Source organism: Corapipo altera, unplaced genomic scaffold (genome assembly GCF_003945725.1).
Source record: "Corapipo altera isolate COAL_440 unplaced genomic scaffold, ASM394572v1 71, whole genome shotgun sequence".
Classification (NCBI taxonomy): Eukaryota; Metazoa; Chordata; class Aves; order Passeriformes; family Pipridae; genus Corapipo; species Corapipo altera.
The window spans coordinates 4,480,140-4,507,879 of NW_020884916.1; the positions used below are offsets into that span (position 1 = coordinate 4,480,140).

Sequence of the window (27,740 nt, forward strand, 5' to 3'; positions counted from 1 at the left end):
TTTCTGTACACTAATGAGACCTTGCACAGTGACACCTCTGACAGCTCCATCCTGCCTGTACCAGGGAGGCTCATGCAGAGCTGGAGGCGCCTCGGGCTACAGGCAACTGGGGTGCTGGGGAAAGAGCTCCAGCAGGCATCCGACCCCTGCTAGGGTGACAGTCTCTGTCCCTGTGGTGACAGCATCTCCTGTCAGAGGGCACAGCTGGACACTACAGCTGGAGAGCTGAAGGAGCAGCATGAACGCTGCATCTCCCCAAAGCAGGGGGTGTCTGAGAGGGGATGGTAAGTGAGGCAGGAGCACAGCGTGCTGTAGGTGGGGCAGTGTCCAGGAGGCTGTCACCTCCCTGCAGAGCACCAAAGATGAGATGTCCCCCTCTGCAGTCCCTATGGGGACCCATCCCCTGAGTAGAGGTGGGGAAGTGGCAGTTTGAAGAGCCCATGGGTATCCATCTGTCATCTCCCCTTACCGCGGTGTGGGAAGAGGTCTCTTTTAATGGATTGGGAGCTAATGATGTGGAGGAGGGACATCAGTTGCATGTGTCAGCCGCGGTGCTCATGCAGGCTCTCTGCTCCGAGGCGTGCAGCAGGAATGATCTGGCAGCTAAAAATAGTCCAGGACCATGGTGGCGAGTGCCTCCGGTGGGGCTCGGCGCTCCGGAGCGGCCGGGGATGAGTCAGCCCGCACGCGGCCGCGTGCGTCAGCGTCGTGTGGAGTCACTGATCACGCAGCCATCACAAGCTCTGAGCTGTCCCATTCCTTTTGTCCCCAGATGGGACAGCCAGTGCAAAGCCATCCCTGGTGCCCGGAGCAGGCAGCGGGACCAAAGGTGTTTTGGGAGAGTCCCAGAGATCCTCTGAGTATGGCACGTAGCGTCAGGACACGGCAACCTCGGTGTGTGATGTAGCCCCACAGGGCTATTTGCAGCCCCAGTTTGGGAGCTGAGAGGGGGGATGGCACCTCACAGTCCCCATGAGGGGTGGCAGACACCGGGACGTGCCCGGGCCCGGCGGAGAGCATGAATCAGCACATCGCGCGGTTTGGGTCTCGAGTGGTAAAGGAAGGAGATAAATCACGGGCTTATTGTTATTGAATTTAGTGGCATCGCTTTCACATTCAATTTCCCTCACCGGCTTTCCGAACAAACAAGAAATTACAGTGCAAATGTATTTTTTGGCTTACCAAACCTTATGCATTAACTTCCCCGTGATTAATATTACGCGGGGTTGACGAAATCCTCCGCGGGCCGCTCGCCGCTCCCGCGAGACCGCGTCGCTCCTCACTTCCTAGGATTTATTCTGTATTCAATTTGCTTGTAGCTGTAGGCTTTTACAATGAAGGCGGGACCAGGGGTAAGGGGGGATGGAGATGGTGTTCTACCCTGTTGCTTTTTCCCTGATAGGGTAGAGAGAGAGAAATGTAGAGAACGAAAGGTGATCCAGGGAAAGGATGCTGTCAACTGGTAAAAGACTAGGAACAGCATCCACGGTCATGCTAGAGGGCTGTGAGGCATTAGCAGGGCTGTCTGATCCAGGAGGGGACCAAGAGGGATTTACAGGGGATGGGGGAGAGCATTTGGACTCCGTGCCCAGCACCAATCCCAAGCTGTCCCCACCTTGAGACAAGGCAGTTCAGGTGGGATGTGCATTTCAGGGCAGCTTTGCCTGTGCCTTGGCTGTAACTGCCTCCTGGTATTTACAGGGCATGGCTGCAGCTTGGGTTTATCCACAGTCGTGTTTGTCACCGAACTCAGCCTGCCCGCATCCCTACGTGGTCCCAGCTCCCACCTGCTCCTCCCATAGGATTAAGTCCTCCCGTGGCAAAGCCAGTGCGTCCTTGAGACGCCATCCTTGACAGCCCAGTCTGTGGGATCTATAAAAATGTAATCAAGGTCCTCTGATGTCCTTCTCCAAGTCCTGGTAACCTCATAGGCAACGATCGCCACCGTGGCAGGGTATTGAGCTGGGGTCCCCGTGCTGTCCGTGGGTATCCCTCCACTGCACATCCCTGCTGGCTCTCAGGGGCATTCCTGATTGGATTAGGGCAGGCAGTGGCACTGGGGGGTTGGGAAGTGCTGTTCCCTGCTGTGAGACCTGCTGGCATGTCTGTGTCAGCATCCTTTGCTGAGGGAAGGGCTTTCAGGCTGATGTGTGTTCCTGTGGCTTGGGGTTTTCTGAATGGGAGCACTGGGACCGTAGTGGTTATGGGTAGTGATAATTTTTTCCACAGAAACGAAAGTATTTCTGTGCCTGGGAAGGGGCACAGGCTCACAGCTGTGCCCAGAGCACCAGTTTCTGCACGTTGCTTTGTTACTTGTGGTTTGGGACTCGGGGGGTGGGAAAGGGCTGTCAGGCATGAGCTGGAGAGGGCTGGGAGGGCAAGGATAGAACAGTGGCTGTGATTTTACTTGTGCTCTGTGTCTCAGTCTATCACTAGTCCAGCTCCATGGCATCTGTAGGCAGGAGTACACAAGGGAGAGACAGGCTGCTGTCTGGAGCAGGGTCCACTAGTGGTGCTGCTGTCTTGGACCAGAACTGCTCATGAGGAGGGCTGGTTTGCAGGCTCACGAGCAGGTGAAAAAATGCTCAGCCATCTGGGAAGGCTTGTCCTGGATCTTCTTGTGGTTTCTGGATGTTCCTGGTACAAGTTTGAGGGGCTGTTATTGTAGGGGAGAGGTACAAAGCTGCTGGTAATAGGGGTTAATGTCATCTCCTTGTCTGAGTGAGGAAGGGCCATTTGCAGCCTTCCCAGAGCTCGTGGTGGCTGCGCTGTTGGAGTTGGCCGACTCCGCTCCGAGCGTTAACTACATTTTCCAGCAGTCGCCGGCACACACTTTTCATTTTTGGATTGCTACTTTCCCCTGAAGGACTCAGACAATCTCCCTCTGCTATAACAGACTGTACTTCTATATTAATGTGTCAAGTAGCTGGGAAATTTACTGCTTTGCAGAACCCGTCGGGCTGCATGGACTTTGCCGCATCTTTGCCGCGGCTTGTCCCGCTGTGTCGCCTCTCCCGCTCTGGGAGAGAGGAGAACATCCCTGGGGGTGTGAGGAGAGCCTCCCTGGGGGTGCCAGGGGAGCTGGGCAGCACTCACATCCCCTTCCAGGCAGTGCTGGTGTCAGCCATGGTGGTTTTCAGGCGAGCATCCTGGAATCCCAGCGCTGTGGGAGAGCCTGGGGTGCAAGGGTTGGGCGTGTGATGCCACTTGAGCTTGGGCTCCTGGCACATTGTGGGCTTTGGGAGGGGACACAGGGCATCATTTCGGGCATTTTAGGCATGGTGTTTAGTTTGAGGAGGGTTGTTTTGTGTGGCCTCACTCACTCCCTGGGGTGCAGACCCTTTTGGGGGCTGTGTCCAACAGCCCGGAGCACCGGGAAGCAGCATCGTCGAGCGGGCTTTAATTGCTTTTTGCCATGGCTGGGGATATTTATAGGAGCGGAGATTGCCAAGTTATTTATTAGATGGAGTATCTGGGGATAGAGGAATATAAATCACCATGGCCGGTATTGAATGGAGCAGACGCTCAGTAATTTTAACAGCTTTAATAAATATGCTAAAATATGAGCCTTGTTGCAGGCCATAATGAGAGCTGGTTATCAGGGTCTCGGCCGTGGAGCGGGGGGGCTGGCACAGTGACTGGACCCCTTCATGCCCTGCGTTTGTGCTTGGCTCCAATCCATGATACTGGTTTGGAGACGTGGAGTTGGTGTCTGGACAGGGCGACAGGGTGGACACCAACGTGCTGTGATGGGACGGGTCTCATGGTTGGAGCCTCCCGGTGGGGCCTGCTGAGCCGGTGTGTTGATGGTGGTTTCAGTCTTCTTTTTGTCTTGCAGTGCCCCCCCAGATAGTCAACATCTCGTCGGACATCACCGTGAACGAGGGCAGCAGCGTGACCCTCATGTGCCTGGCCTTCGGGAGACCAGAGCCCACCGTCACGTGGCGGCACCTCTCCGGGAAAGGTGAGACCCGGCTCCAACGAGGGGTCTTGCCTGGCTTGTGTGCATGGATGCATGTTTCCGTAGAGGTGACTGAGGTGGCATTAAGGTGACTCACAGTCTGTTATGGGGGATGGAGCTGCTGACTCTTCGGCCTTGGTATGGGGGTGAGGATGCTTGTCAAGCAATGTCCCAAGCTTTCTGTGCAAAGGGGATGACAGACGCCCACACAGGGCGCGTCGGGGGGGACAGGGACACAGGGGAGGTGCCAGTGTGGTGAGTGATGGTACCACGTGTTCAATACATCTCCCAGGACAGGGCTTTGTGAGTGAGGACGAGTACCTGGAGATCACAGGCATCACACGGGAGCAGTCTGGGGAGTACGAGTGCAGCGCCGTCAACGACGTGGCCGTCCCGGACGTGCGGAAAGTCAAAGTCACCGTCAACTGTGAGTGCGAGGGACGGGGGGGTCATGGGGGGGTTGGGTGTGTGTGGCCCAGTGTGACGTGCAGCCCAACGTCTCCGCAGACCCACCGTACATCTCCAACGCCAAGAACACGGGCGCCTCGGTGGGCCAGAAGGGCATCCTGCAGTGCGAGGCCTCGGCCGTCCCCGTGGCGGAGTTCCAGTGGTTCAAGGAGGACACCAGGTGAGGGGCTGGGAGGCAGCAGAGCCTTGGGGGCAGAGGGTGATGAGGTGAGGAGGCAGAGGGAGGTGACAGTGCCTGAGGGCATCGTGTGGAAGAAGGCTGAGTTCAACTCATTTTGGTGGGTCTAAGGGCTGAGGGAGTCCCAGGGTTGTTTTTTCCAGGGGTGGTGGCTGTGGGACACGAGTCAGGCTGATGGGTTAAGGGAGGGAAGGTGGGATAAAGCATTTGTCTTGGTGGGATGCACAAGTCCAGTGGGGGAACGTGTGAGTGTGACCAGTGTCAGGACCCAAGGGAACGGCCTGAATTTGTGTCAGGGCAGGGTTAGGTTGGATCTCAGGGAAAGGTTCTTCCCCCAGAGGGTGCTTGACACTGACCAGGCTCCCCAGGGCAGTGGGCACAGCACCAAGGCTGCCAGAGCTCCAGGAGCGTTTGGATGATCCTCTGGGGCCCAGAGTGGGACTCTTGGGGACGGGCCTGTGCAGGGCCAGGAATTGGACTCGATGATCCTTGTGGGTCCCTTCCAACTCAGGATATTCTGGTTCTGTGATTCTGTATGCCGCTGTTGGCTGGTGGGAAGCAAAGGGGTTCCCCGGGGAGGGGACAAGGTCTGTCACAGAACCCCATCCCCGTGCTCTCAGCACCGTGACCCCGTTTCCCCGCAGGTTAGCGAACGGGCTGGACGGCGTGCGGATTGAGAGCAAGGGCCGCCTGTCCACACTGACCTTCTTCAACGTCTCGGAGAAGGACTATGGCAACTACACGTGCGTGGCCACGAACAAGCTGGGCAACACCAACGCCAGCATCATCCTGTATGGTAGGTGCCTGTTTTATTACAGACAGGTGAGAGGAGGAGGAGGAGGAGGAGTAAGAGGAGGAGGATGAAGAGGAGAAGTTTGGAGAGGAGGAAGATGAAGAAGAGGAAGAGGAGGAGGAGGAGGAGGAAGAGGAGGATGAAGAGGAGGATGAGGAGGAGGAGGATGAAGAGGAGGATGAAGAGGAGGAGGCTGGTGGATGGCCAGTGATGGAGCGATGGAGCAGAGCTCTGGCTGTGTTTGGTGTTCCTGGTCCATCAAGGCACCGAACAACACAAACCCCGAGCAGCAAGGTCCTGCCAAGAGGATGTCTCAGAAGATGAGATCTGTGTCAGCCCTACCTGGGGTGCACAACAGAGCTGGCCAACAGTCCTCTGAGCTATGACATTGCTGGAGCACAGGGGTGAGGAGGGGGCCCAGGCCAGGTGAGCACGCGCTCCGGGTGCAGGGTGTGGGGTTTTCCCTGTCTTTCTACTGGCAGGACTGCCAGCAGTGACCATGTTGTGCTGGCAGTAGAGGGACAGGTGACATTGCCCATGGTTGGTGTTGGTGTCATGGCCCAGCAGTGAGGGCAGGAAGGTGGTTGAGGAGTGGTTGACTGGACAGCTGTCACTGAGGAAGGCCATGTGTAGCTGTGACGTGTCCCTGTGGCATTCTGACAAGCTGAGGGGGCTGTCATGATCCAAGGGTAGACAACAGGAACCTACCTTCCCAGCAGGGCTCTGGCATGAGGGAGAGGATGGAGTCAAGCAGCAGGCTCAGGGAGGTGTGGAGAAGGAGAAGAGTGTCCACACCAGATGGACTTGGGCAGCATCAGGTGGGCAGTGGGAGCAAAGCTTTGCACCGTGGTGGGGGGCCTGGGGAGTGTTTGGTGATTTGGGGGCACATGGGAGGGGCACATCTTTGGCTTTGGTTGTGGGGCATTGGCAAGGCCCACCCAGGTGTAGAGGTTTTGGCTCCAGTCTGTTGTGTTGAGTTCTGCACAGTTGTGATTGGGTTTGGTGTGTGATGATCTGTGCTGCTGAGTTAGGGGCTGAGCTGGTCCTTTCTGTTCTAATCAGTTCTCCTCTCCCCTGCCCTGATTTCTTCTCTTTGGGTCGAGGCTCTGGGTTCTGTTTCCCTCTCCTCTGTTCAGGTCTGGTCTCTTGTGTTTCAGTCAGTCAGGTGAATTCTGGCACGGGCTGATCCATCATGTCCTGCTCTGTTGTGTTCTATCCTGCTGGGATCTGGTGTGGGTTTGTCTTCCATCCTTCCATTCCTTCCATACTTGTACTATACTACAAGAAAATACAAGACAATACAGATTATTCGTAGTACAAACACCTATATTATATAGATATAATACTAGAGTCTCTGTATTATTAATATAATTGAATAATAATGTTGATATAGCATGTATCATATATCTGTATAATTATTAGATATCATATATACACATAATTTATATATCATATAAATTGTGGTATATTATAGATATTATATATCTATAGATATAGATATTTTTATATAGTATGATATAACTTAAAATGTATATGAGATATAATAAATATTTATATTTATGGATTTTAATACATAAATAAGTAAATTAAATTTCCAGCCCAGTTTCCTAATACTGATTTCTTTCTGTTTCTCTGTCCTGCCAGTGGCTCTCTTACACTTGCCCTCTCTAATGGGAGACACAGCAACATCACCTAAGTCTGGCCTATTTCCATGATTCTAAACTAGACTAAAGAAGAAGTTTCAGTGTAGATAACTCCCTCTATTCAGAAGGGGACTGGATTAGGGATTTTTGATTTTGTTCCATGCTATGGATAAGGACAGCTGTGTCCTGTTATCTTTTTTTTGACATCATCTGTTTTCAGGCATTTTCCCTTCTCTCAGCAGTTAATGTTGCTCTTTACACACCCCTCCTCTGACAGCACAGCAATCCTCTCATACAGATTATTAATTGATACTAACATGCAGAGAAAACAAAATTTCACCTTGTTTTTAATAAATTAATCCCCAAAATAGCTCCAACGAACTGTAGTACATTAGAGGTGATTCCATAGCTGGCAAAGCAGAGATATTAATAAACAAATATCCATAAAAAGTGAGTTTAGGCAACTCTCCCTGCCTTGTAGCAACTCCTGTTAGTAATGGTGTATACCTTGAAATACTAATACACCTCTGCTCCTTGTTTTATATGAGGAAGATTAGGAAAATATTTATTAGTGAGACAGCAAGAAACCTAGGAAGGAAAAGTTAAACCTGAAAACATCCCATTAGTTTTCACATGGTTATTTACCTGCACCAAGACTTGAAGCTTAAATTTATTTTTAAAGGATATTGGCACATCCTTTGGATGTTGCTGGGTGAACACTGAGCATACCTAAAGCTATTTTAATGTCATAACTTTTGGTGGAGAAAAAGGAAAACGTTCATGTTCGATTTTTCCCCCGTTTTCCACGTGTAATATTGAGTGAAGCAGTGGAGCAGGGAGGAGCGGGCTCGGGGAGGGATTGAAGCAGGTGGAATTCCATCCCTCCTCGAGGATTGCGCTTTTTTTCATTTTGTGAACATGTTGAGGAATTCAACAGCTTGTCAGTCAAAACTGCAGCTTCTTGGAAACACAGGGGAGAGTGGGAAACATGAGCTCTGTGGGGAGCTTCTATTCGGGTACGTGCGTGGTGTTTCTTGGACAGTCTCTGCCAGCCTTTGCCAAAGGGGGGAGAGGAGCACAAGTGCTTGGAAATCTGCTAATTTTTTTTTCTTAAAAATTTACTGTCTGGGTTTATTTTTTTGATGAGCATGTTGCATTTTGTCCTTGCTACCTGTATCTAGAGATAGGGGGGAAAAACACCCCCAAACATGGATCTTTATATTTCTTTTAAGTGCAGCGTGTCCCTCAGGCACCAGATGAAATCCCCCATTCCAAAATGGGAGCTCCTGGACCTTTTATTGGTCCTTTCCATTGCAGGGATATTGGAATAAAGACAGATGCAGATGGCATCATTTATGAAGCATCTCTATTTTCCCAACGTTTGTGATTTCATTTCTATTCTGTAATATAGATGTGATTGATGATTTGGATGAGTTAACTGTATATAAGTTAAGTGTTAGATGTGATTTAAACCAATTATTTTATGGAATAGATAAAATCTTTTCATGCTTTATTGTACACTCTCTTAAGAATCAGCAGCTTCAGACTAAATACATAAAAGCAAGGAAAAGCAATTATGTCTTTAAGAATAAGAGCTCTGATTCAATATTTAAGGGACTGCTTGACTTAAAACACTTAAAACACGAGTGATACAATCTCAGAATGGTTTGGGTTGGAAGGGACCTTAAAGCTCATCTCATTCCAACCCCCTGCCATGGGCAGGGACACCTTCCACCAGCCCAGGTTGCTCCAAGCCCCGTCCAACTTGACCTTGGACACTTCCAGGGATGGGGCAGCCACAGCTTCTCTGGGCAACCTGTGCCAGGGCCTCACCACGAGTGATTTGAGTTGCAAAAAACTAGGATCAGTGCAAAATTTATGCCCAAAAATAATAAAAAAAAAGAGGTAAGAAATAACATCTTTGTCCTGCTTACCCATTGCTGTGCGGTGTCTGTGGTTTGAATGTTTCTGTGTGTTTATTTGAGCCCACAAACCAAAATGCTAACCCCAAAAAATGCTAAATGGACAAACCTATGAGATATTGCGAGTAGAATATGAGATCTTGCGAGTGGAAATCAGTGAGGAGAAGGAGGCAGTGCCGTTTTCAGGGAGTGTAAGTCCAGGCCTTTTGTAGAGCAGAGAAAGTAATTACCCCACATCTATTTCTGTCCATTACAGGAACTTCGAAGGGCAGAAGCAAAAGCTCTTTTGTGTCTGCCACCGGCGCTGCTTTTGGGGTCAAGGGAGCAGCTCACACCTCATTTCATCACCCTGCAAGTTGCCATCTGCCATTATTAATACCCCACAAAAAGCCTGAAATCTGTAAGCTCCAAAGTTGCTTCCAGAGAGCCTGGGAATCACAATCCCTGGGGTTATTTTGCCTCTGGAATCTGGTTGCTGGCTCAGAGGTCAGTGGTTGCTCACAGCTGTCAGCCAGGCTGGGGTCTGGGAAGGGGACAGGAGCTGTGGGGTGGGGAATTCCAAAGGCTTCCATAATCTCTGGGCAACAATAAAACAATTTTTTCCTGTTCAATAAGTGGAATACACCGTGTGGATGCTTTGGGATGGGAGCAGGGCTGCTGCAGCAGCTCCAAGTCCTTCCTATGTTGGGGGCCCCAAATCTGGATATTCCATACATTTGAGTCACATTTTTGAGCCATCAGGTCAGGATCTTGCCATGGAAAGATGGCAGAGGAAAAACCCATAGCTGTCCACCAAGGAAGTCCTGGTTATCTCCAGTCACAGTTTCAGAGAGAACCAATTGGAAGTCAGCCATGCAGAGTGCCAGAACCAACATTCTTCTCTGGATACAGCTGTCTTTGACCAATAAAATCAAAATAAAATCAAAATCAAATGAAATATAAAATAAAATATAAATTAAAATAAATAAAATAATAAAGTAAAAAATTAAATTTTAAATAAAAGCAGTAAAATAATAAAATAAAATAATAACACATCCTTGGGTTCAGCTGGGGAAAACTTAAATAAAAACTAAAAACCAGTTTCATGTGGAAAAGAATGTAATAAAATTCACACCTCTCATTAAATGATGTTTTGAAGCTGCATCTTCTGCTCTCCTTACTAGTTCATAGAAATATTTTATTTTCCTGACATTGGGATGTTTTCCACCAAATAAATGTTTTTTTTAATTGGGATGATGCTTCTCAAGGTCAGCGTAGTTCCAAGGGTGAAAGTCAAACAGTGTATGTCAGAAATCCACACCAGAGAGTGGAAAGGCTGAGAGTTTGGAGTGGCTGGATGGAGGTTCATGAGGAGAAGAAGCCACTTCTCCTTGAATTAAAAAGCATAAAAAATTCAGTATCACTCATAACAGCATTCTGAGGGAGAAGGCATCAGGGAACAAACCAGAGTGGAAGGGACAGGATTCAGCTGGTGAAACCCTGGCAAAATAGTACAAGTTACTTGGCCTAAGTGGGTGATGCCAGGTGACCTCAGCGTGGTCCTCAAAGAGAGAGTTTGACCTCAAGTAACCCCAATGACCTATAGTAACCCCAAAAAGCTCATTGTTTGACCTCAGGTAACCCCTAAGTGCTGTCCAGAGAGGAAATATGACCTCAAGTAACCCCAAAATGCTAATTCTTTGACCTCAAGTAACCCCAAAGTGCTATCCAGAGAGCAAGTTTGTCCTCAAGTGACCCCATGACCTCTAGTAACCCCAAAATATTAATTAATTGACCTAAAATAACTCCAAAGTTCTGTCCAGAGAGCAAGTTTGACCCCAAGTGACCTCAATGACCTGTAGTAACCCCAAAAATGCTAATTGATTGACCTCAAGTAACCCCAAAGTACTGTCCAGAGAGCAAGTTTGACCTCAAGTGACCCCTATGACCTCTAGTAACCCCAAAATACTAATTAGTTGACCTAAAGTAACCCCAAAGTGCTCTGTAAAGAGTGTGTTTGACCTTAAGTAACCCCAATGGCCTATAGTAACCCCCAAATGCTAATTGGTTGACCTCAAGTAACCCCAAAAAATCACAACTGGTAACCCCAAAGTGCTCTGGAGAGGGCAAGTTTGGCCTTGAGTAACCCAAATGACCTAAAGTAACCCCAAAATGGTAATTGGTTGGGGTTACTTGAGGTCATACTCCCTCTCAACAGAACACTTTGGAGTTACTTGATGTCAACCCATTGGCATTTTGGGGTTGCTGTAGTTCACTGGGGTCACTGGAGATCAAACTTGCTCTCTGGATAGCACTTTGGGTTTACTTGGGGTCATTTTGGGGTTATTCTGGGTCATTAGGGTTACTTTAGGTCATTGGGGTTACTAGAGGTCAAACTTGCTCTCCATAGAGAATTTTTAGGTTACTTTAGGTCAAAAATTTAGCATTTTGGGGTTACTCTGGGTCATTTTGGGGTTACTCTGGGTCATTGGGTTACTAGAGGTCAAACTCACTCTGCAGAGATTTTTGGGCTTACTCTAGGTTAAAAATCCAGCATTTTGGGGTTACTTTAGGTCATTTTGGGGTTATTCTAGGTCATTTTGGGTTTACTTTGTGTCATTGGGGTTACTGCATTCAAACTCTCTGCATAGAACTTTGGGGTTATTTGGGTGAAAAAAGTAGCCTTTTGGTATTACTGTAGGTTATTTTGGGGCTACTGTAGGTCATTTTGGGGTTACCGTGAGTCATTGGGGTTACTAGAGGTCAAGTTCCATCTCCGGAGACCGTGCTGTGCTTCTTTGATTTCCCCCAGTTTGCCCTTGGGGTTGCTTTGGGTCACTTAGTCCAGTGTTGTGTCCAGACCTTGCCCCTGAGCTCGTGTCCCTGTTATGGTTCATCCCAAGGAGCCCCCCCTGTTCTGCTCTCCATCACTCCTGCGTGCTGTGGTGGTTGTCATGTCAGTCCTGGCGACTTCTGAGTTCCTTTGGCACCATGAGCTGCTCATAATGGGCTCCCCAACCCTCCCCTCTCTCCCCTGGCCCCCTCCCTGGCTGTGCCCCCCAACTCTGCCATGCCCCTGCTCTCTGTGCACCAGCACCTCCTGGCTTGTCTGCACAGGAGCTCCTCTCTCGTCCAGTTTTAGCAGGAGAAGATGTAGGTACTGAGCACTTGGAGCAGAACAAAACTCTCCAGCTCAGTCTCTTCTGGCTCCTGAACCTCTATGTCCCTCTGTCCATATGCACCTTCACCTGTAGCACCTGAAGATTTGGGAGTATATTTAAAACACACCAACACAGTTTGAAACTTTAAACCAGGCTTTACTGGACTGACAGTCATCAACAGCACATCACCCCCCAGGGTTAGGCTTTAATTATCATCCATACACAGGTAAATGATGAGTCTTTAATAAATTTGGCCTAAATTAGCCACCAGTCTCAAACAGGAGAGTGCTGCTACGAGGGGGGCAGCAGTTGTGGGTTTGGGGTTGGGGTTTGGGCCACCTTTGGAGGTGAGGGAGAAGAGCTTCCTTCACTTCTTGGTGTTGAAAGCCAGAGCTGAAGTAGGATTTCTTCTTTTTTCCTTAGTATTTATTGGTGTTCTCTTCTTCTCCTTCTGCCTGTGAAAGGACAGGGCACAACTCACCTCCTCTTCACTGAATTGTTTTGTTTTGTGGGATTTTCCCAGCATATTCCCTCTTACCCTGTGGGGTTACTTTGGCTTCACCAGTTATCTTCTCTGCCTACTAAACCCCTACATGGGTTTTTTTTTGTCTCCACACTTGATTTCCACTTGAACCCTGTATTTCACACCTGCAGTTGTCTTCCTCCTTGTGCTACTTACTCCATGTATGTTTTTTCTTTAACTATTTCATAAAATGCTAATTGCTGGCTATGCTATTAGATGCTACAGATAATAGATATATATTATACCAAGCTATAAAATTCTTACCTACAGTCACTGCTCATATTCCCTTAGTGTTTGTGACAAGCCTTAGGTCTTGATTAACTTGTATTTCCTTTTTGTGTGCAAGAGGTCACCACTTTGGCTGCCTCGCCCTGTTTAACATCTCTGTTGGATCTTCAAAGAATCATAGTTTGAGTTGGAGGGGACCTTTTAAAGGTCATCTTCTCCAACTCCCCTGCAATGAGCAGAGACAATCCTTCAAGGACCATGTGTTTACCTGAGGGAAAATGTCAGGAAAATCTCATCCTGGGGAGGTTGCCAAGACTTAGTCCAGACACATATACCCTCAGGCATGAGTCACTGCACAGGCTTCCCCCCAGCCAGTCCCCAAGACTTCCTTATGTCCTCAGACATGAATCATTGGGCAGACTCTCCCTCACTAATTGCTGTTGTGGACCATGGGAAGTGGAGAGCAGCTGTTGCCTTTTCCTTGAGCCCCCTTGGAAAGAGGGGATCCAGCAGCACCGTGGGTGTGGGCACGTTCCCTTCCTGCTTGTCACGAGTCCTGAAAATGTAAAGCAGTGAGAGATAAGTTCTAAATTTTTCGTCTCCATGTGTCTCAGTCTCACCTGGAGAAAGGTGGATGTTGCCTGAAACTGGAAGGATGGAAATGGAAGGCATGGGAATTCTTTTCTGGGACAGAAAGGAGGCAGGAAAAGAAAGGAAAAGCTATTTTTTGGTGCATGTCAAGGGACTGCTTAGCTCTGAAAGCATTTGGGCCATTCCTGCGGCTCCCACTGGAGTTGAGAGTGCCTCCAACACAGGCTAAGAAACCTCACTCATCATTAGACCCACTGATTCCTTCTTACCTTTGTATTCAAGGTCTTATGAGAGAGGCAAAATCCCAGTCTTGCCATCTTTACTCGAGTCAGGGTCTCAAAGTCTAAGGTTGCCTTCTGGAGCAGGAAGGAAATGGGGAGGAAAGAGGACACAAAATAAATCGAGAAGAAGAAAATAAAACCAAGCAACAATAAATATCTGCAATAATAAATAAGCTGAGCAGGGGCAGTCAGAATCCATGTACACTCACACCTCAGTGCCCAGGCACAGGGGTTTTAGCAAAGCAGAGCCAAAATACTTGCTGGGAAGCTCAGCTGAAGTCCTGAGTTCCTCTCCCTGTCCTAGTGGGAGCCATTCTCTTCCCATCTAATGTGGCAGTTCACAGGACACACGGGAGGCACATGATGAAATGAAACATTGCCTAAATTTCATGATCATCTCTAATTACTACTTTATTTTGTCACTGTATCTTTATGCTTGTCTCTCCCATAGAGTATCTTTACAATTTTTACAAGGCCGAGCTGTCTGACACCAGGATAAATTCTTTCTCAGCAAAGAATACAGTTAAGAGAAAATATTTGTGGTTTTTTTTCTCTAGTTATGACCCAGTATTTCAGTTTATTTCCTCTCTGACTTATCTGTTTGGGAACTCTCCAACTCAACCAGGATGTGATTGCTTTAGGATAGATTATGAGATTTCTAAAAAGCATCATTAAATCAAAGCAAATAACCAGTGCAGAACTTTGAACTAGAAAACAGTAATGAGAATTAGTCACACATTAAAAATCCACATCTATAGATAAAGGTATGGATAAACTGTTAGAGAAAGGTAGAGATTTAGCAGGATTTGAGCAGGTGTAAATACATAAAAGGTTAAGTCTAAGCAGCATTTATTATCAAGTCTGCATAGATTTTCATTATTTTTGTAGATTTGCAGGATGTGCTGCCATTAGTTTGAGGGGACTAAAAGACAGAAGAGGGAGTAGCAACAGATCTGAGGGAAAACCAAGCTCAAAAGCCCTTTTCCATTCTACCTACAAGGCTCTACTTGCCTCTAACAAATAGCTGGAGGTTCCACCTTTTATATCCCAAGGTCTATTCAGCAAGGAAATGTCTGATTATGGCAGAGCAGTTCTACACCTCTTGTATTATCATGTGCTCTTGCAATCAATTTTTTTTGAGCATGGGCATGACACAACTTCTTGCTCATCACTCAATCTTCCCATCATTTTCTTTACCTTCTGGCAGGGCTTGGATTTAACATCTTGGGCTCTCCTTTGCCTCTTCCTGAAATAAGATAAATGTTCACAAAGAAATCAGTAGATAAAAAGACAAGGAGTGACACCATCCTGCAGAATTTAGTGTAACTGGATATAACTTCATAGATCACAGAATTATTTCATTTGGAAGAGGCTACAGGAGATCTGGGGAGGGACTTCTGACAAGAGCACAGAGGGGTAAGACAAAGAGGAATGGATTTAAACTGAAAGAGGGTGTATTTAGATTGTATATTGGAGAGAAATTGTTCCCTGTGAGGGTGGGGAGGCCCTGGCACAGGTTGCCCAGAGAAGCTGTGGCTGCCCCATCCCTGGAAGTGTCCAAGGCCAGGTTGGAAGGGTCTTGGAGCAACCTGGGCTAGTGGAAGGTGTCCCTGCCCGTGGCAGGGGGTGGAATGAGATGGGCTTTAAGGTCCCTTCCAATCCAAACCTTCCATTGATTCTATGATGAACACATTCCAAGTGGCTGACTGCAGGCTTGGAAGCATATTCATAATTGGATAAAAATCCCATTTACTTTACACTTTGTCTGTGCCCTGAGCTTTGATGCTGAGACAGCTCAGCACTTGTTTCTCTGTTTCTTCCCTTTCAGAATTCCAGTACTGGGGCTCAGACCTGCAACTTCCCAAAATACCTCTCCCCAGGCATAGGGAGTCCAGGCACACCTGTGTCTGCTCCACGTCCTTCACTCTGCTCAGCTGTCTCATCTCATCCTGACCGGCCCCTTGTGTGCCCTTCAGCCCAAATCTTTCCCAAATAACAGCCCTCATCCAGGAACGTGCAGCAAACCTCTGCTCCAGCCATGAACTCAGATGACCAGCCTCCTCCCTGCCAAGAAACGCCCAGTGATGCCACCCCAAAATGCACCTGCCTACCTGAGACTGCACATCTGGACAGTGCCATCTCCTGGGCCAGGGATCCTTCATGGCTGGGCACAAGTTGTGCCACTCCTGAGCACAGAGGTCTCCGCTCCTGGTGGCTCTCATGTGGCTGTTTGCACCAGGACTCTCCAAGGGGGGCAACTTCCAAGCATGGTGGGGTGGATTGGCACCTGCCCAGGGCATCCTCCTCCTCCTCAGACAAGGACTGTGCCTCCCCTACACGTTCCTCCAGCTCTCTGCCTGCCTCCTCAACTCCTCCTCAACACCAACAACGCTCTCCAAACGACGACAAGGGGGAGCACAGCTGAGGGGGTGGGATGTGAAGGGGACGGGGACCTGCAGGGGCAGTGGGGAGGTGGGTTTTCCTGCACGTTCTCACGCTGTCTCACCACTGACCTCACCGCTCACCTTTGTCTGTCTCCTCTCCCCCGCGCAGGGCCCGGAGCGGTGCACGACGGCGGCAACGCGGCATCCCGGCTGGTCGCCGGCCTCTGCCTCTGGGCCACCCTCCTCGCTCGCCTCCTCCTCCTCGACTTTTGATAAGGGAGCGGAGGGTCCCGGGAGGCCCCGCGCGCCTCTCCCCCGCCGCGGGCCCTGCCCGCCGCGCCGCCCGGGGACTCCTCTCCGCGGGACGGGCGATGCGCCGGAGGACGGGCGGCGGTGCCGAGCGTCCGAGGATGGCCCCGTCTCCCACGTGCCGGGATCGTTCTCGCCGCCAGTTAACGCTGTACAGACCCCACCACGTGCCACCAGACTGTCACCCGCCACCGCCGCCCCGGGGACGTGGCCCGGCACGGACGGTGCTCCTCGTTTCCAGCGCGGAGCCGCCGGGGCGGGTGCCGCCCAGAGCCTTCACCGGGGATGTCCGTCTCGTCGTCTCACTCAGCCGCCTACGCCCAAAAAGACCCCAAGGTTGAAGCCCCCTGGCTCTGCCTTCAGCCCTCTTGGTCCTGAATGTCAGTTCTTGTCGCCAAAGCTCCTCCCTAAGCACCCCCGATGTCACTGGCCTCCCCTCATCTGCCTCTGCTCCTGACAGGACGCTCGCTGGCCCTTTTGGAGAGGGCCAGGTGACACAACCAGTTGTCCTTCAAGGGTCAGGCCCCTCCCACTACTCTTTCTCCCAGCTAACATCGTACCTGTCTGCTTCCCAGTAAACCCTGTCGCCTTCCAGAGGGCACAAGGCTGCTCTCCCAGGAATGTGAGCCCTGGGGATGACGCCAGCCCCTCATGGGGACTAAGAACCTTCTTGCTGCATCAGACAGCCAGGCCATCGCCCTTTCTTGCTCCAGACCCCTGCCCGCTCTGCTGCTGCCCCCCTGATGGCAGGGGCTGCCCTGTGGCTCTTGCCCTGGTGTGCTGCCAGCACTTTTTGAGGGGGTTCCTCTGGGCTTTTTTCCCAAGCACTTTCCAACCTGCACATTAAAAGCACAGCACCACCAACGCGGGGCAGAGGCTCCGAACGACACAGCGAAACACCAGCTGACAAGGCCCTTTTGCTGCGGCTCTGACGCTCGTGACCGTCGGCATCTCTGCCTCTCCGAGGGCCCTGAGCTGCAACGTCCTCATGCTGCCTTCTCTCGTGCCCATCACGTGCCCCTGCCTGAGGAAAGTCTGATGTGTTCGACCCTGTGGAGGCAGCTCAGGCTCCGTTGATTTACTACGCTGGCGCAGCTGGGACAAGAACGGCTCTGATCCTCCCTGCTGTGACATACCCGTGACACCAAAATGGGTGCACCCAGACTCTGCCCTCTGCTTCTTCCAGCCACTCTGGGAGCTGCTGGTGATGGTGGCCATGTCACCTCCCTGCATATGGAATTGTGCTCCTGATGGCACCGTGCACCACGGACCCCCTCGCCTGGTACACTGTGGCAGCCCTGAGCCTTCCCGAAGCTCCCTGGCCACCCAGGAATGCTTTGGGGCCACAGTCTGAGGATGAGCACTCCCATCCTGCTCCTGAAAAGTCATGTGTCGCACCAGACCCTATTCCTCTGGAAGGGAGACCTGATTACAGCGAGGCACTGAGCAAGCACACGGAGCATCCCCTGTCCTGACCCGCCGCATCCCTGTGCCTTGTCCCTCCCTTCTCCCTCCATAAGTGAGATGACTTAAGGGCAATGGCCACGCACACGCTGTCTTCCCTGCGCAAACTCCGCTGCTGCCCAATCCTCCTGCTTTGTGTGGCTGCGAGGAAGCTGGGGTGACAGTCCTTAGCACACAAGATGGAAAGAACCAGCCCAAGCCAGAGGCCATGATGGGCCACCACCCCGTCCTCTCTGCAGCTGTGCCCCTCCTCATCCCTGCTCTCAATGGGCTGCCCCGGGTCCTGCTACAAAATCTCAATGGATGCTCCCACCCCCCATCCTGGATGTTCAACATGTACCATGGCTGATGGGCAACCCCCCCTGGCCCGAGGCTGCCCTGCTGCTGGTGGGACACGCTGGGTTACCTGATGGACGGGGATCCGGCACTGACTGGGTGAGTCCGCGTCCTGCGGTCCCTGCGGTGCTCTGCATCTCCACTGGCATCCCGGGAAGGTGGCACCGGCAGTGATCTGGGTCCTCTTCCACGGCCCCGGGCATGTTTACTGAGCGGGGATGGCACCGTCTTTGGCCAGCGACACGCACATCCTTCCCCACGTGCCCGCTCCAGAAGTACCCTTGGGTGCAGGAGACACCTTGTCCCGATGCCTTCACTGGTCCGCACTGCCCCACAACAGCCCCCCACCGCCTCCCCCTGCCCCTTCCTGGGTCAGCCCCAAGTTTCTCCGTCCCTGCAGCAGAAATGCTGCAGAATCCCAGGGCCAGAGGCCACAGCGTACCAGAGAGTGGCAGCGACGACGGGACGCCACGACGCACACCAAGGCTGGCGGACCTGGCACCAGGGCTGCCCCCCATCCCACCCTTCTCCTCCCCGGGTCAGGTGGGCTCAGCTCCCCTGTCCTCTGCCGGGACGGCGTTCGACTTTCTCGTGCCATGTAACGTGCCATTGTGAGGAACGTGTTGGCTGTCTGAGGCCGACCCCACTGGGTGTCAGACCCCTTTGTGACCACTGCTCTCCGTGTTTGGATGCCCGGGGGGTTGCCGGGTGCCCAGGGCAGGGGCAGTGTGGCTCCTGGGTCTCTCCTGCTGATGGCCACGACGGCCAGTCTTGAGTTTCTGTCGATCATTGTATTCCAAGGGTGGCTATACTACCTGAGATTTGTGCATGTTACATTGTAGTTGTAACCTTTTCTAATTCGGCAAGAATAAGAGATGGTTGTGATTGTGCAGTGTATCAATAAAGTTTGACGAACTTTGTACCTTCGGGGCTTTGCTTCACAGACCCCGCACACCCCAGGGAGGGTCGTGGTGCTTGGCACCTGGTGTGCTGAGCCAGGAGGGCTCCCAAGTGGGTCCTGTAGTCTCACCCAACACTTGGTTGGACCCTCTTTTGATCATCCCCTGTGATGGTGACACTTGGAGCCCCACAGCTGGGGGCCCGCTGCTGTTTGGGCCATCCCTCACCCCATCCATGCATCTCTCCCCTGGGAATCCACGAGTGGGTCCCAGGTCCCACCCACCTCCATCCTCCGTCTGCCAATGAGCACATACCTGCTGACAGAGCCCTGCAGGGTCAGGACTGTCTTTGCTCTCATCACTCACCTACGTTCAGCAGAAGCAGTGATCAGGGGTCTCTTTTCCATGCCTGAGCCATTCCCAGCATCTTCTCCATCGTCTTGTAGCAACACTTGCTGACAGCTAAACCCCCCCACCCGTGAAGGGACACCTTTGTGGATGATGCACTCGCAAGGATGGTTTGCTCCTGTCGTGATCTGACAGTGCGTGACACAGACCAGATGCCTTCATCAAAGGACAAAGATGGCAAGGACCAGGACCAGAAGGAGCCGTGACCCTCAGCATCTTCCTGACATGGCTGTAGTCTCATCCTAAAACCACAGGGCTGGGGAGGCAGGCTGTGCTCCCCACACCCAGGGGATTCTGTTCCACCCCATCAACCTTCCCCACCTTTCCACCACATCAGCTGTGAAAAAACATTCAACCAGCTCCTCTAATATGAGACCCGCTGTCAGGAGACTGGAGGCTGTGGGACTGTGCCAGATCTATCAGGGTCTCAGTTGCTTTGAGACCTCCCTTCACCTGCCTCGACATGAGAATGAAAAGGCCCAGTCCTGAAGGTTTATCCCCGAACCCCACAAGAAGCTGCCCTGCTGAGCAAACAGCTCCATCCCAGCACCATGAGTACTGCAGCCTCACACATCAGGGACACCTCTGCTGTCTCCCTCAAGTGACTCCTGCAGAAAGGTAAGTGCTTCCCAAAACCCAATGGCCTCCCCAAGAAAGGGATGTGGGAGGAGCAAATGATCCTGCCTGCTTTCCTCAATGTTACCTGCAGTGAGTCAAGCATGGGTGACCACTGTGGGAAACACTGTGCTTTGAGCCTCTTCCAAAAAAACCAACCAATCAGGGAGCCAAGGGTGATGCAATATAAATCCTGGTGCCACAAAGCAACACTGGCCTCTTGCATGTGGCACCTGGGGATCCCACCACAATTTGGGCCTCCCTGATGCTTCCCATCTTAAAATGCTGGTTCTGCTGGGTACCTGGTGATGGACCTGCCTCCACTGGAGAGAAACATCTACAGATGGCCAAACGCTCTGGCTCATGGCACATCCTAGTGCCTTGTCTGCACTGTCCCCGTCACAGAGCACCAGGAAGGAGATGCAGCCCCTTTCCACTGCGAGCTCGACCATGGATACCCCCCACGTCCCTTTCTGGGGTTGAGAGGGATGTTTCTCCACGGCCCTCAGCAATGTCCAACCTGTACCTAAGGACAAGGACCTCAGCTGCTACATCCAGAGGGATGGAGAGCATATTTCAGGCCATAACCTCCATCCCCACCACCAAAACATCCTTACCTATGTCAATAAATTAATACATAAACACATCCTTTGAGCCGCCTCTCTCTCTCTCTCTGATATCCTCTGTCTGCTACTCTGGCACTGGACACTCCTTGATCTCTCACCTAGAACACCAAAAAAGTTACAATTACAGAGAGGAGGTGAAGGAGAGAGACCCATTACCTCCATACTTATCCCTGGATCCCTCCCCACATCCCCCAAGCATCGGGGCACTGCCTCTTCTGCCAGGTTTGCTCTGCTGTGGCCGGCTGGCCCGGCCTGGGAGATCCAAGACCTGAACAAAGACCAACACCACCTTCTCTGCCTGTGCCCAGCTGTCCAGTCCCCACACCCTCAGTACCCCATCGTTTACTTGGCATGTGCCACAAAGCCTGAATGTGGTTCTTCCCTTACCCCGCACCAGTATCGCTCGGACACTGCACGTCACACCTTGAGGCAACTCCTTCCCCTCCCTTTTGCTCTCTCCCTCTTCTCCCTGCTCATCTCCTGGGTGGCACAAACTTATCGTAGGGTCAAGAAATAAAAAACCCACACAAAACTGTCCTGCCATCACTAACAAACAATTTCTGATCCTACATATGTGCTGGATGGTTTGAAGCAGCCAGCACCCCGAGGCTGAGGACCAAACGCACTAAGCAACCTGCAAATCACCAAAACACCAAGACACTGAACAAGACAAGCCCCTGGAGACAGCAAGTTTCACCTACACCCAAACTCCGTCCTGCCATGCTTTGCCTGTACAGTGTTTCATGAGCGACCTGGTTTCCTACACCCACCTCACGTGGTTGTCTCTCCTTCCCACGCGGGATTCGCTTCGGCTGCTCCACAAGCATCCCCTGCAATGCTGTGCTGCTGGGGCAGAGAGCCAAACAATGAGCTTTTGGGACACTGAGCAGGGCCTGACCGGGGTAATAGGGCACAGCTGTGCCTCACACCTTCTCCATCTACTCACCAAAGCCTTACCTGTGACAGCACTCCCTCTGGGCTCACCGGCGAGGTCCAGGTGCCACCTTTCCAACGCTCTCCCAGCCCACTGCGATGTCTCAGTGCCCCCATCTGTCCCCCTCCCCCAGCATCCCTTCCCACGCCCCTCCCCGTTCCCGGTGGCGCGAGGGGAGGACGCGGGGTGGCCCTGGGCCCCCGCGGCAATGAGCACCACAACCAGACGGAGCGGCCACATGGAACAATCGTTTTAATGGATAGGCAGAGAGAGCCCCCTCGCCGCCCGCCTGCCCCCCGCGTGCCCCCCGCCGCCGGCCGCAGGGAAGGAAAGGAAATGGAAGGAGGAAAACCGACCGCAGGAGAGACCCCCACCGACACGGACGGCGAGTCGACCAGTCCCACGTCTCGGCAGAGGGCTCGGCCAGGAGCCGGTTGCTTCACCTTCTTTTCCTTACTAGTGTTATTTTTTATATATATATATATATATATATATACACACACACGCACGCGCACACACACACATATACATACACATATATATATATATATATAAAAAAATATAAAACTGAGCTATATAGATCTCCCTCTGTCCCTCGGTTCGCTCCATTCCGCCGCCAAGGGGCCGGGGCCACGTGGCCAAAAGCGACGGAGAGGGGGCCCCGGTCCCCCCGCCACCCTTTGTCCCCGAGGGCGGAAGGACGAGGGAGGGGGTTTGTTTGGGGACACGTGGACCGAGACGCTCGCCTCGTCTCGTTGAGGACCGATACACACCTAACTCCATATACAGCATGCAGTAATGGCAGCGGAAGGACCCTGCTGGGAACCGTGGCTAGAACTCTAACAAAAAAAAAAAAATTATATATATATATATATGTATATTTATATATACTGTATATATATATCCCATAAAAAGATTCAGCGTCTCCCTCCGCCTCGACGCGTGGTGAGCATCGCCCGTGCCCTCGGCAGGAACTGTCTGGACGACCACTTTTTGGGTCGGTTTTGGGGGGGTTTCAGCACAGGAGTCCTCCTCTTCCTCCTCCTCGCCGGGCTCACAAACCTCCTCGGCCGGTCGCCTCCTCGGCAAACAAACTTCTTCTCTCCACTTGCTCCCACTCTCCTGGATTGTTTTGTTTTGTTGGTTTTTTTTCCCCTCTCTCTTTTTTTTCTCCCCCTCCTTTTTTTTTTTTTTTTTTTTGCATTTCTGTTTTTTAGGAACTAAGAGTTCTAGGCTCGTATCAGAAAATACAATTAATAAAATTAACCATGACTCAGAATCCCTTATCATTCACGATGTCCGCGGATGGTACGATGAAAGCGTGGCTCGACGCCGGTCTCCTTCCTCCCTTTCCCTTCGTGGCGGCGTGGTAACTGTTGAAGATCTATATATCTACCCATATACATATATGTATACGTGGGTATATACATATATATATATATTCTGAAACACAAATGGCGGCACAGTCCATGAGAAGAGGGGAAATCTTGCCAAAGGAGAAAACCAGTGTGTCCGGGTGGAGGGTCCCACGGGAGGGAGCAGGCGGGCAGGGGCGGTGACAAGGATGGGGCGGGGGGGGGAAGCACCACACTCCGATGGCCCCGTCCATCCTCCGCGCTGGCCCGCGGCAGAGAACGGCAAAAACGGGGGGGAAAAAGGGGCGGGAGACCTCCCCCCCAAAAAAAACAAATAGGGTGAAAAGAAAAAGACTCAGTTGCGTTGCATCTTCAGCAGGAAGCCTTGGATTATTATTATTATTTTTTTTTCCCCTTTTCTCTCCAAATTCCCGTTGTGTTTTTTTTTTTTCTTTTTTTTTTTTTTTTTTGCACATGTTTTTTTTCCTCTCTCCCCCTCCCCCAGGTGGCCTGGCCGGATACTCTCTCAATTCTTATGATTATTTTCGGAAACGGTGAACACTTCTTCTTCTTCTTCTTCTTTTTCTTCTTCTTCCTCTCCTTTCTGCTTGCTCTCTTCGCTGGCCGTGGTCGTCGCCGCCGCTACTCCGCGGGTCGGCTCTCGGGTCAAAACTGGCGGGCGAGTTGGGCGAGCGGGAGGAGCAGGAGCCACGCGCAGCCTCCTCGTCGCCACGCGCCGTTGTTCCCGTCGTGCACCGCGCCGGGGCCTGAGCGAGGGAGAGAAACGCCCGCATGGTCACTCAACAAAGTCGATAAGGAAGTCGTGAAACGTGAAATAAATCATAAAACCAACCGAAGGACGGTATTTGGGCCGTGTTGCACGTGGTGGGATTGCTCTGCAGGCGTCCCCTTCCACCTGTGCTGTTGTCAAGAGCACGGCAACAACCATCCCCATCCCCATCCCCACCAACCCCAGCCTTTGGGACAAGACTCACTTCTCATCCCTAAGTCCCCATCCCCTGTGCATCACCATCATCCAACCTCCCTCTGTCCCTTTCACCCTCCTCCAAATTTGTCCATGTTTCCAGTCACACTTAGAGGGGAGATGACAGTTTTTGCCCAACACACTCTGCCCAGCCTGGGGCGACCACCCTGTTCCCCACTTGTGTCCCTTGGGAGGGCACAGTAACCACCTGCCCACCCAGCAGAGGCACCACCAGCAGCACTGTATTGAGGACTTGGGGTTTTGTGCCCCTCCAGAGTCTCTGTGGGGCTCATCAGGCGCCCAGACCATCTCAGGAAGGGTGGTCAAGAAGAGCCAAGCTCTTCCATGCCTTTTGGGACCACTGGGGGTGAGGAGTTCAGAGCTCACCATAGGAAAGGATGTGGAGGGTGTCTGACCCAGTGGCTTTCACCAAAACACCCCAGATAGTTGGCCCAGGGGAAGACTAGGCTGGGAAAAGAACTCAGGAAGGCATCCAGGCTGGTGTCCTGCCAGAGCAGGGCTGCCTACAAGGTCTGACCCACACATGCTCTTGAAACCCCAGGACATGTTCCCTCACTTCAAAGTCCAACCAGGGCACTGAGCACCACTGACCATTTGGTCTCCCACTCTCCAGCACGCTCAGACACCTCACACCTCTCAAATCCAGGCACCAAATGCAGGTCTTATGCACTACCTCCACAGCCCTCCCGACATCTACAAGTCATCCTGGGGGCTGACCCACTCAGTGCACCACAACTGAAGCCACCCCAAAATCAAGATGACACCAGGCCGGTTGGCTGGATGATAAGATTGCCCAGGGGAGTGCTGGCTGCCCTGACCAGGAATAAAACCAGGAAGGGGACCTAATGCCTGTCTACCCCTACCACATCCTGGAAAAAAGGTACTAGGAGCATCCCAGAGGAGGAAGGATCTGCCAGAAGACCCACTTAGGCAGCAACACAGGGAAAGCTGAGCACAGAGACATTCCTGCTTTTGCCCTGGTGATGGAGAGGGGGCAGGAGACTGCGGGATGGGGCAGGCATGCAGAGGGCACAGACCAGCACCAGACAGGCACAGAAGCTGGCAGGGAGGGGGCAGGATGGGAGGGCAGCTAAAAAAGTCCTAATTCATCCCTACACCAGTGAGAGCAGTGGGGTTGTGGGGAAGGTTGGTGCTGCGGCTCCCGCTGAGATGAGCTGGGTTGGGAGCCGGAGGGGCCCAGGGGAAACACTGGGGGAAGCACTGGCATTGCAGGGGTCCCCAAATTACTGACCTTTCCAGGGTGTCAGAGCGGTAGTTGTCTCTTCTAAAAATTAAAGAACAAGTGAAAGTTAAGGCAAAAGGGCAATGGAAAGTGCAGGCTTGAGACGCCTCCCTCAGCCTGCCCTCAACCTGGGGCTGGGAAAACGAGTGGATGGGGTAGCAAGTGGGATGTGCTGCCCAAATCACACCCCAATGCTCTGAGGCCACGGTCCCCCTGTCTGAGGTGTGCCAAATGTGGGACCTCAGACCCAGCAAAGTCTGTGGTTGCACCCTGAGCAAAAAGCAAAGCACAGGGGCTGGGATTTGGGGGATGCAGGGGTTTCAGCTCTCCCCTGCGGGTTTGGGGTCCATCCCTCTCGATAAGCCTGCAACATCCCAAATGGATTTATTGCCTGACAGCAGCCTCTGGGAGTGACAGGAGGAGAGGCAGAGGGCTTGGTTTTTTTCCCCAGCTCCACAGAACGAGGCAGTTTCCCTGAACACTCCATCACATCCCAGACAGCACCAAATGAGCCGCTGAATGAGGCGGCAGGTCTGTAATAACGAGTGCTACATGTTAAATAAAGCACTAGTTGACCTCCCTGAAAAATTAGATTAAAAAAAGGATTAAAAGATGAACGCTACATTAGCCTCTTGCACAGCCCCAAAAAGGCTCCTGTCACGGTACCTGCATGGATTAGAACTCCATTTGGGGGTGAAAAAACTTCAAAACACTCGCTCAGCTTCAGAGAAAAGGGAACACTCACAAAATTGTCCCCCTAAAACCTCACAGAAGAGAGATTTCTCGTGCTGCAGGTAGCACAGCCATCACACCCACTTCCCTCTTATCTTCCATCTCAATAAGTAAAGACATTATTCCCCAGACTGAGGGCACCAGTTCTTTAGGGACAGGTGACACATGGGGACACCACATCTCTGATGATTAGGGTGGGGTCATTCCTGGGGGTGCTGGGGGTCCCTGCACCAGGAGATGGGGGACCCCTGCATGTCATGGTCCCCTCAGGGAGCTGTCACCTCCCCAAGGGCACTCCATTAATAAAGACTGAACAGATCACCCAATCAATGTGGTTTTATGGAAATTAAGGGTGCTCAAAGGACTCCAATTTCATTCCCTGATGGGATTCACAGTCAGACCAACAAAGCTGAGGAGGTAATAAAATAAGCTTAGACTTCTGTGGGATTCTTCCCTGCCTCCCACCTGGCACTGCACTCACAGCACAAGTCCCACAAGCCATTGCTGACAGGTTAGAAACCAAAGAGCTAAGAACTTGTCAGCAGGCAGATGTCATCTGTACTTTTGGGTTGTTCATCCAGCCTGGATCTGCAGATGCCAAATAAAGGTCCCTGCTAATTAAGATTTTAACCTCATAAACCTAAAGGAAGCCTACAACATCACAGTTGGGGATGTACGTGTGGCTCAGGTTACACTGGGCACCCAGCACATCCACCCTGTGTGTGCAGAACAGATGAAGCCAGGCCTGGGTGGTCTGCAGGGCCAGAGGTGTTGGTATCCCTAAAACACAGGGTTATTGGATCACCAGGAAGGCTGATGGGGAGGAGAGTGGAGATAGTTCCTAAGTAACACTAACGATGGTTTAGCACAGGTAAATGTTCATCACATACAGCAGGGACATTCTGGGGGGAGCAAATGGGTGTTTAAGGCTCATTAACATCCAAGGTTAGCTCTGCATCAGGGCTGTGGGCACGGAGCTGAGCATCCAGGATGGGATGGACTCCTCTGTCACAACTCAGGGGAACCTGACACAGGTGCCAATACCGCGGCAGGGGAGGACAAGCCTGTCCTGTGATGCCACCCCGACTCCACAGCTGGGTGTGGCCCCTGGCAAAGCCCAGCATCCTCTACTCTCCTTAAACAAAATGCTGCCCTGGACCACATCCACCCCCTCCCCAAGGATGGTGAGACACGGACATCACTTCCCAGGCTCTCCATGTGCCTCCCACGCTCCACTGCTCTGGCACACTCAACATCCCAACATGTACTCTGGGACTGACTGTCCCGGTGTGCTTTGCATGGATAAGAGCACAGCCTGCCCTGGGCCACCCCTGAGGGGCCTGGGGATGAGGAAAATGGGTCTGCTCCTCTGCTCTGCTCCCCTCCAACCACACCACAATGAGAGGCAAGGAGGTGACAAGGTAGAACAGCCAAGTGGCATGGAGGAGGACAATGCTGAGGTGACATCAGGAGAGGATGGAGGTCCCCACTCCCCATTTCTCCCATATTGTTCAGCTGTGAGAACCACAAATCCCATATCTCCAGCAGGAAATACCCCCATGCATTGCCCAGGGATGAGATCTGTCATCCATTTCTGACTCCCAGTGGCCATGAGAGGGATCTGGGGAGCACAGACCTTCCCAGCCATGAGCAGTGTCAGAAGGACCCCAACTTTGATCCCAGTTCTGCCATGCAGGGAAA

General features: G+C 51.8%; 2 protein-coding genes and 1 long non-coding RNA gene across 22 annotated transcripts in view; 1 reads left to right on the forward strand and 2 right to left on the reverse strand.

The window, feature by feature from the left end:
- Positions 1–19,143, forward strand: part of OPCML (opioid binding protein/cell adhesion molecule like) — a 335,041-nt gene extending 315,898 nt beyond the window's left edge. For 10 of the 14 annotated variants that reach the window (XM_027655438.1, XM_027655437.1, XM_027655440.1 and 7 more), the window contains 6 exons: positions 3,839–3,964; positions 4,254–4,388; positions 4,469–4,589; positions 5,252–5,403; positions 6,117–6,218; positions 9,222–9,573. In XM_027655438.1, coding sequence (XP_027511239.1) covers positions 3,839–3,964; positions 4,254–4,388; positions 4,469–4,589; positions 5,252–5,403; positions 6,117–6,218; positions 9,222–9,556 — 971 coding nt within the window. In that variant the 3' untranslated portion in view covers positions 9,557–9,573. Of the gene's footprint in view, positions 1–3,838; positions 3,965–4,253; positions 4,389–4,468; positions 4,590–5,251; positions 5,404–6,116; positions 6,219–9,221; positions 9,574–16,281 lie in introns of those variants that run through there. The other 4 variants (XM_027655447.1, XM_027655446.1, XM_027655435.1 and 1 more) reach the window with 3 other exon arrangements.
- Positions 13,043–16,326, reverse strand: LOC113952904. Its single transcript, XR_003529689.1, has 4 exons — positions 16,242–16,326; positions 14,926–14,974; positions 13,717–13,803; positions 13,043–13,412 (listed from the first exon to the last, which is right to left on the reverse strand). It is a non-coding gene; the product is annotated as an uncharacterized LOC113952904 (long non-coding RNA).
- A 2,795-nt stretch (positions 19,144–21,938) lies between the features above and the next one.
- The window catches only part of LOC113952903 (protein CEPU-1), a 231,655-nt gene continuing 225,853 nt past the window's right edge, over positions 21,939–27,740 (reverse strand). For 6 of the 7 annotated variants that reach the window (XM_027655455.1, XM_027655452.1, XM_027655450.1 and 3 more), the window contains 2 exons: positions 25,317–25,349; positions 21,939–23,825 (listed from right to left, as the gene is read on the reverse strand). In XM_027655455.1, the coding sequence (XP_027511256.1) occupies positions 23,725–23,825; positions 25,317–25,349 (134 nt within the window). In that variant the 3' untranslated portion in view covers positions 21,939–23,724. The remainder of the gene's footprint in view (positions 23,826–25,316; positions 25,350–27,740) is intronic. The other variant, XM_027655451.1, reaches the window with a different exon arrangement.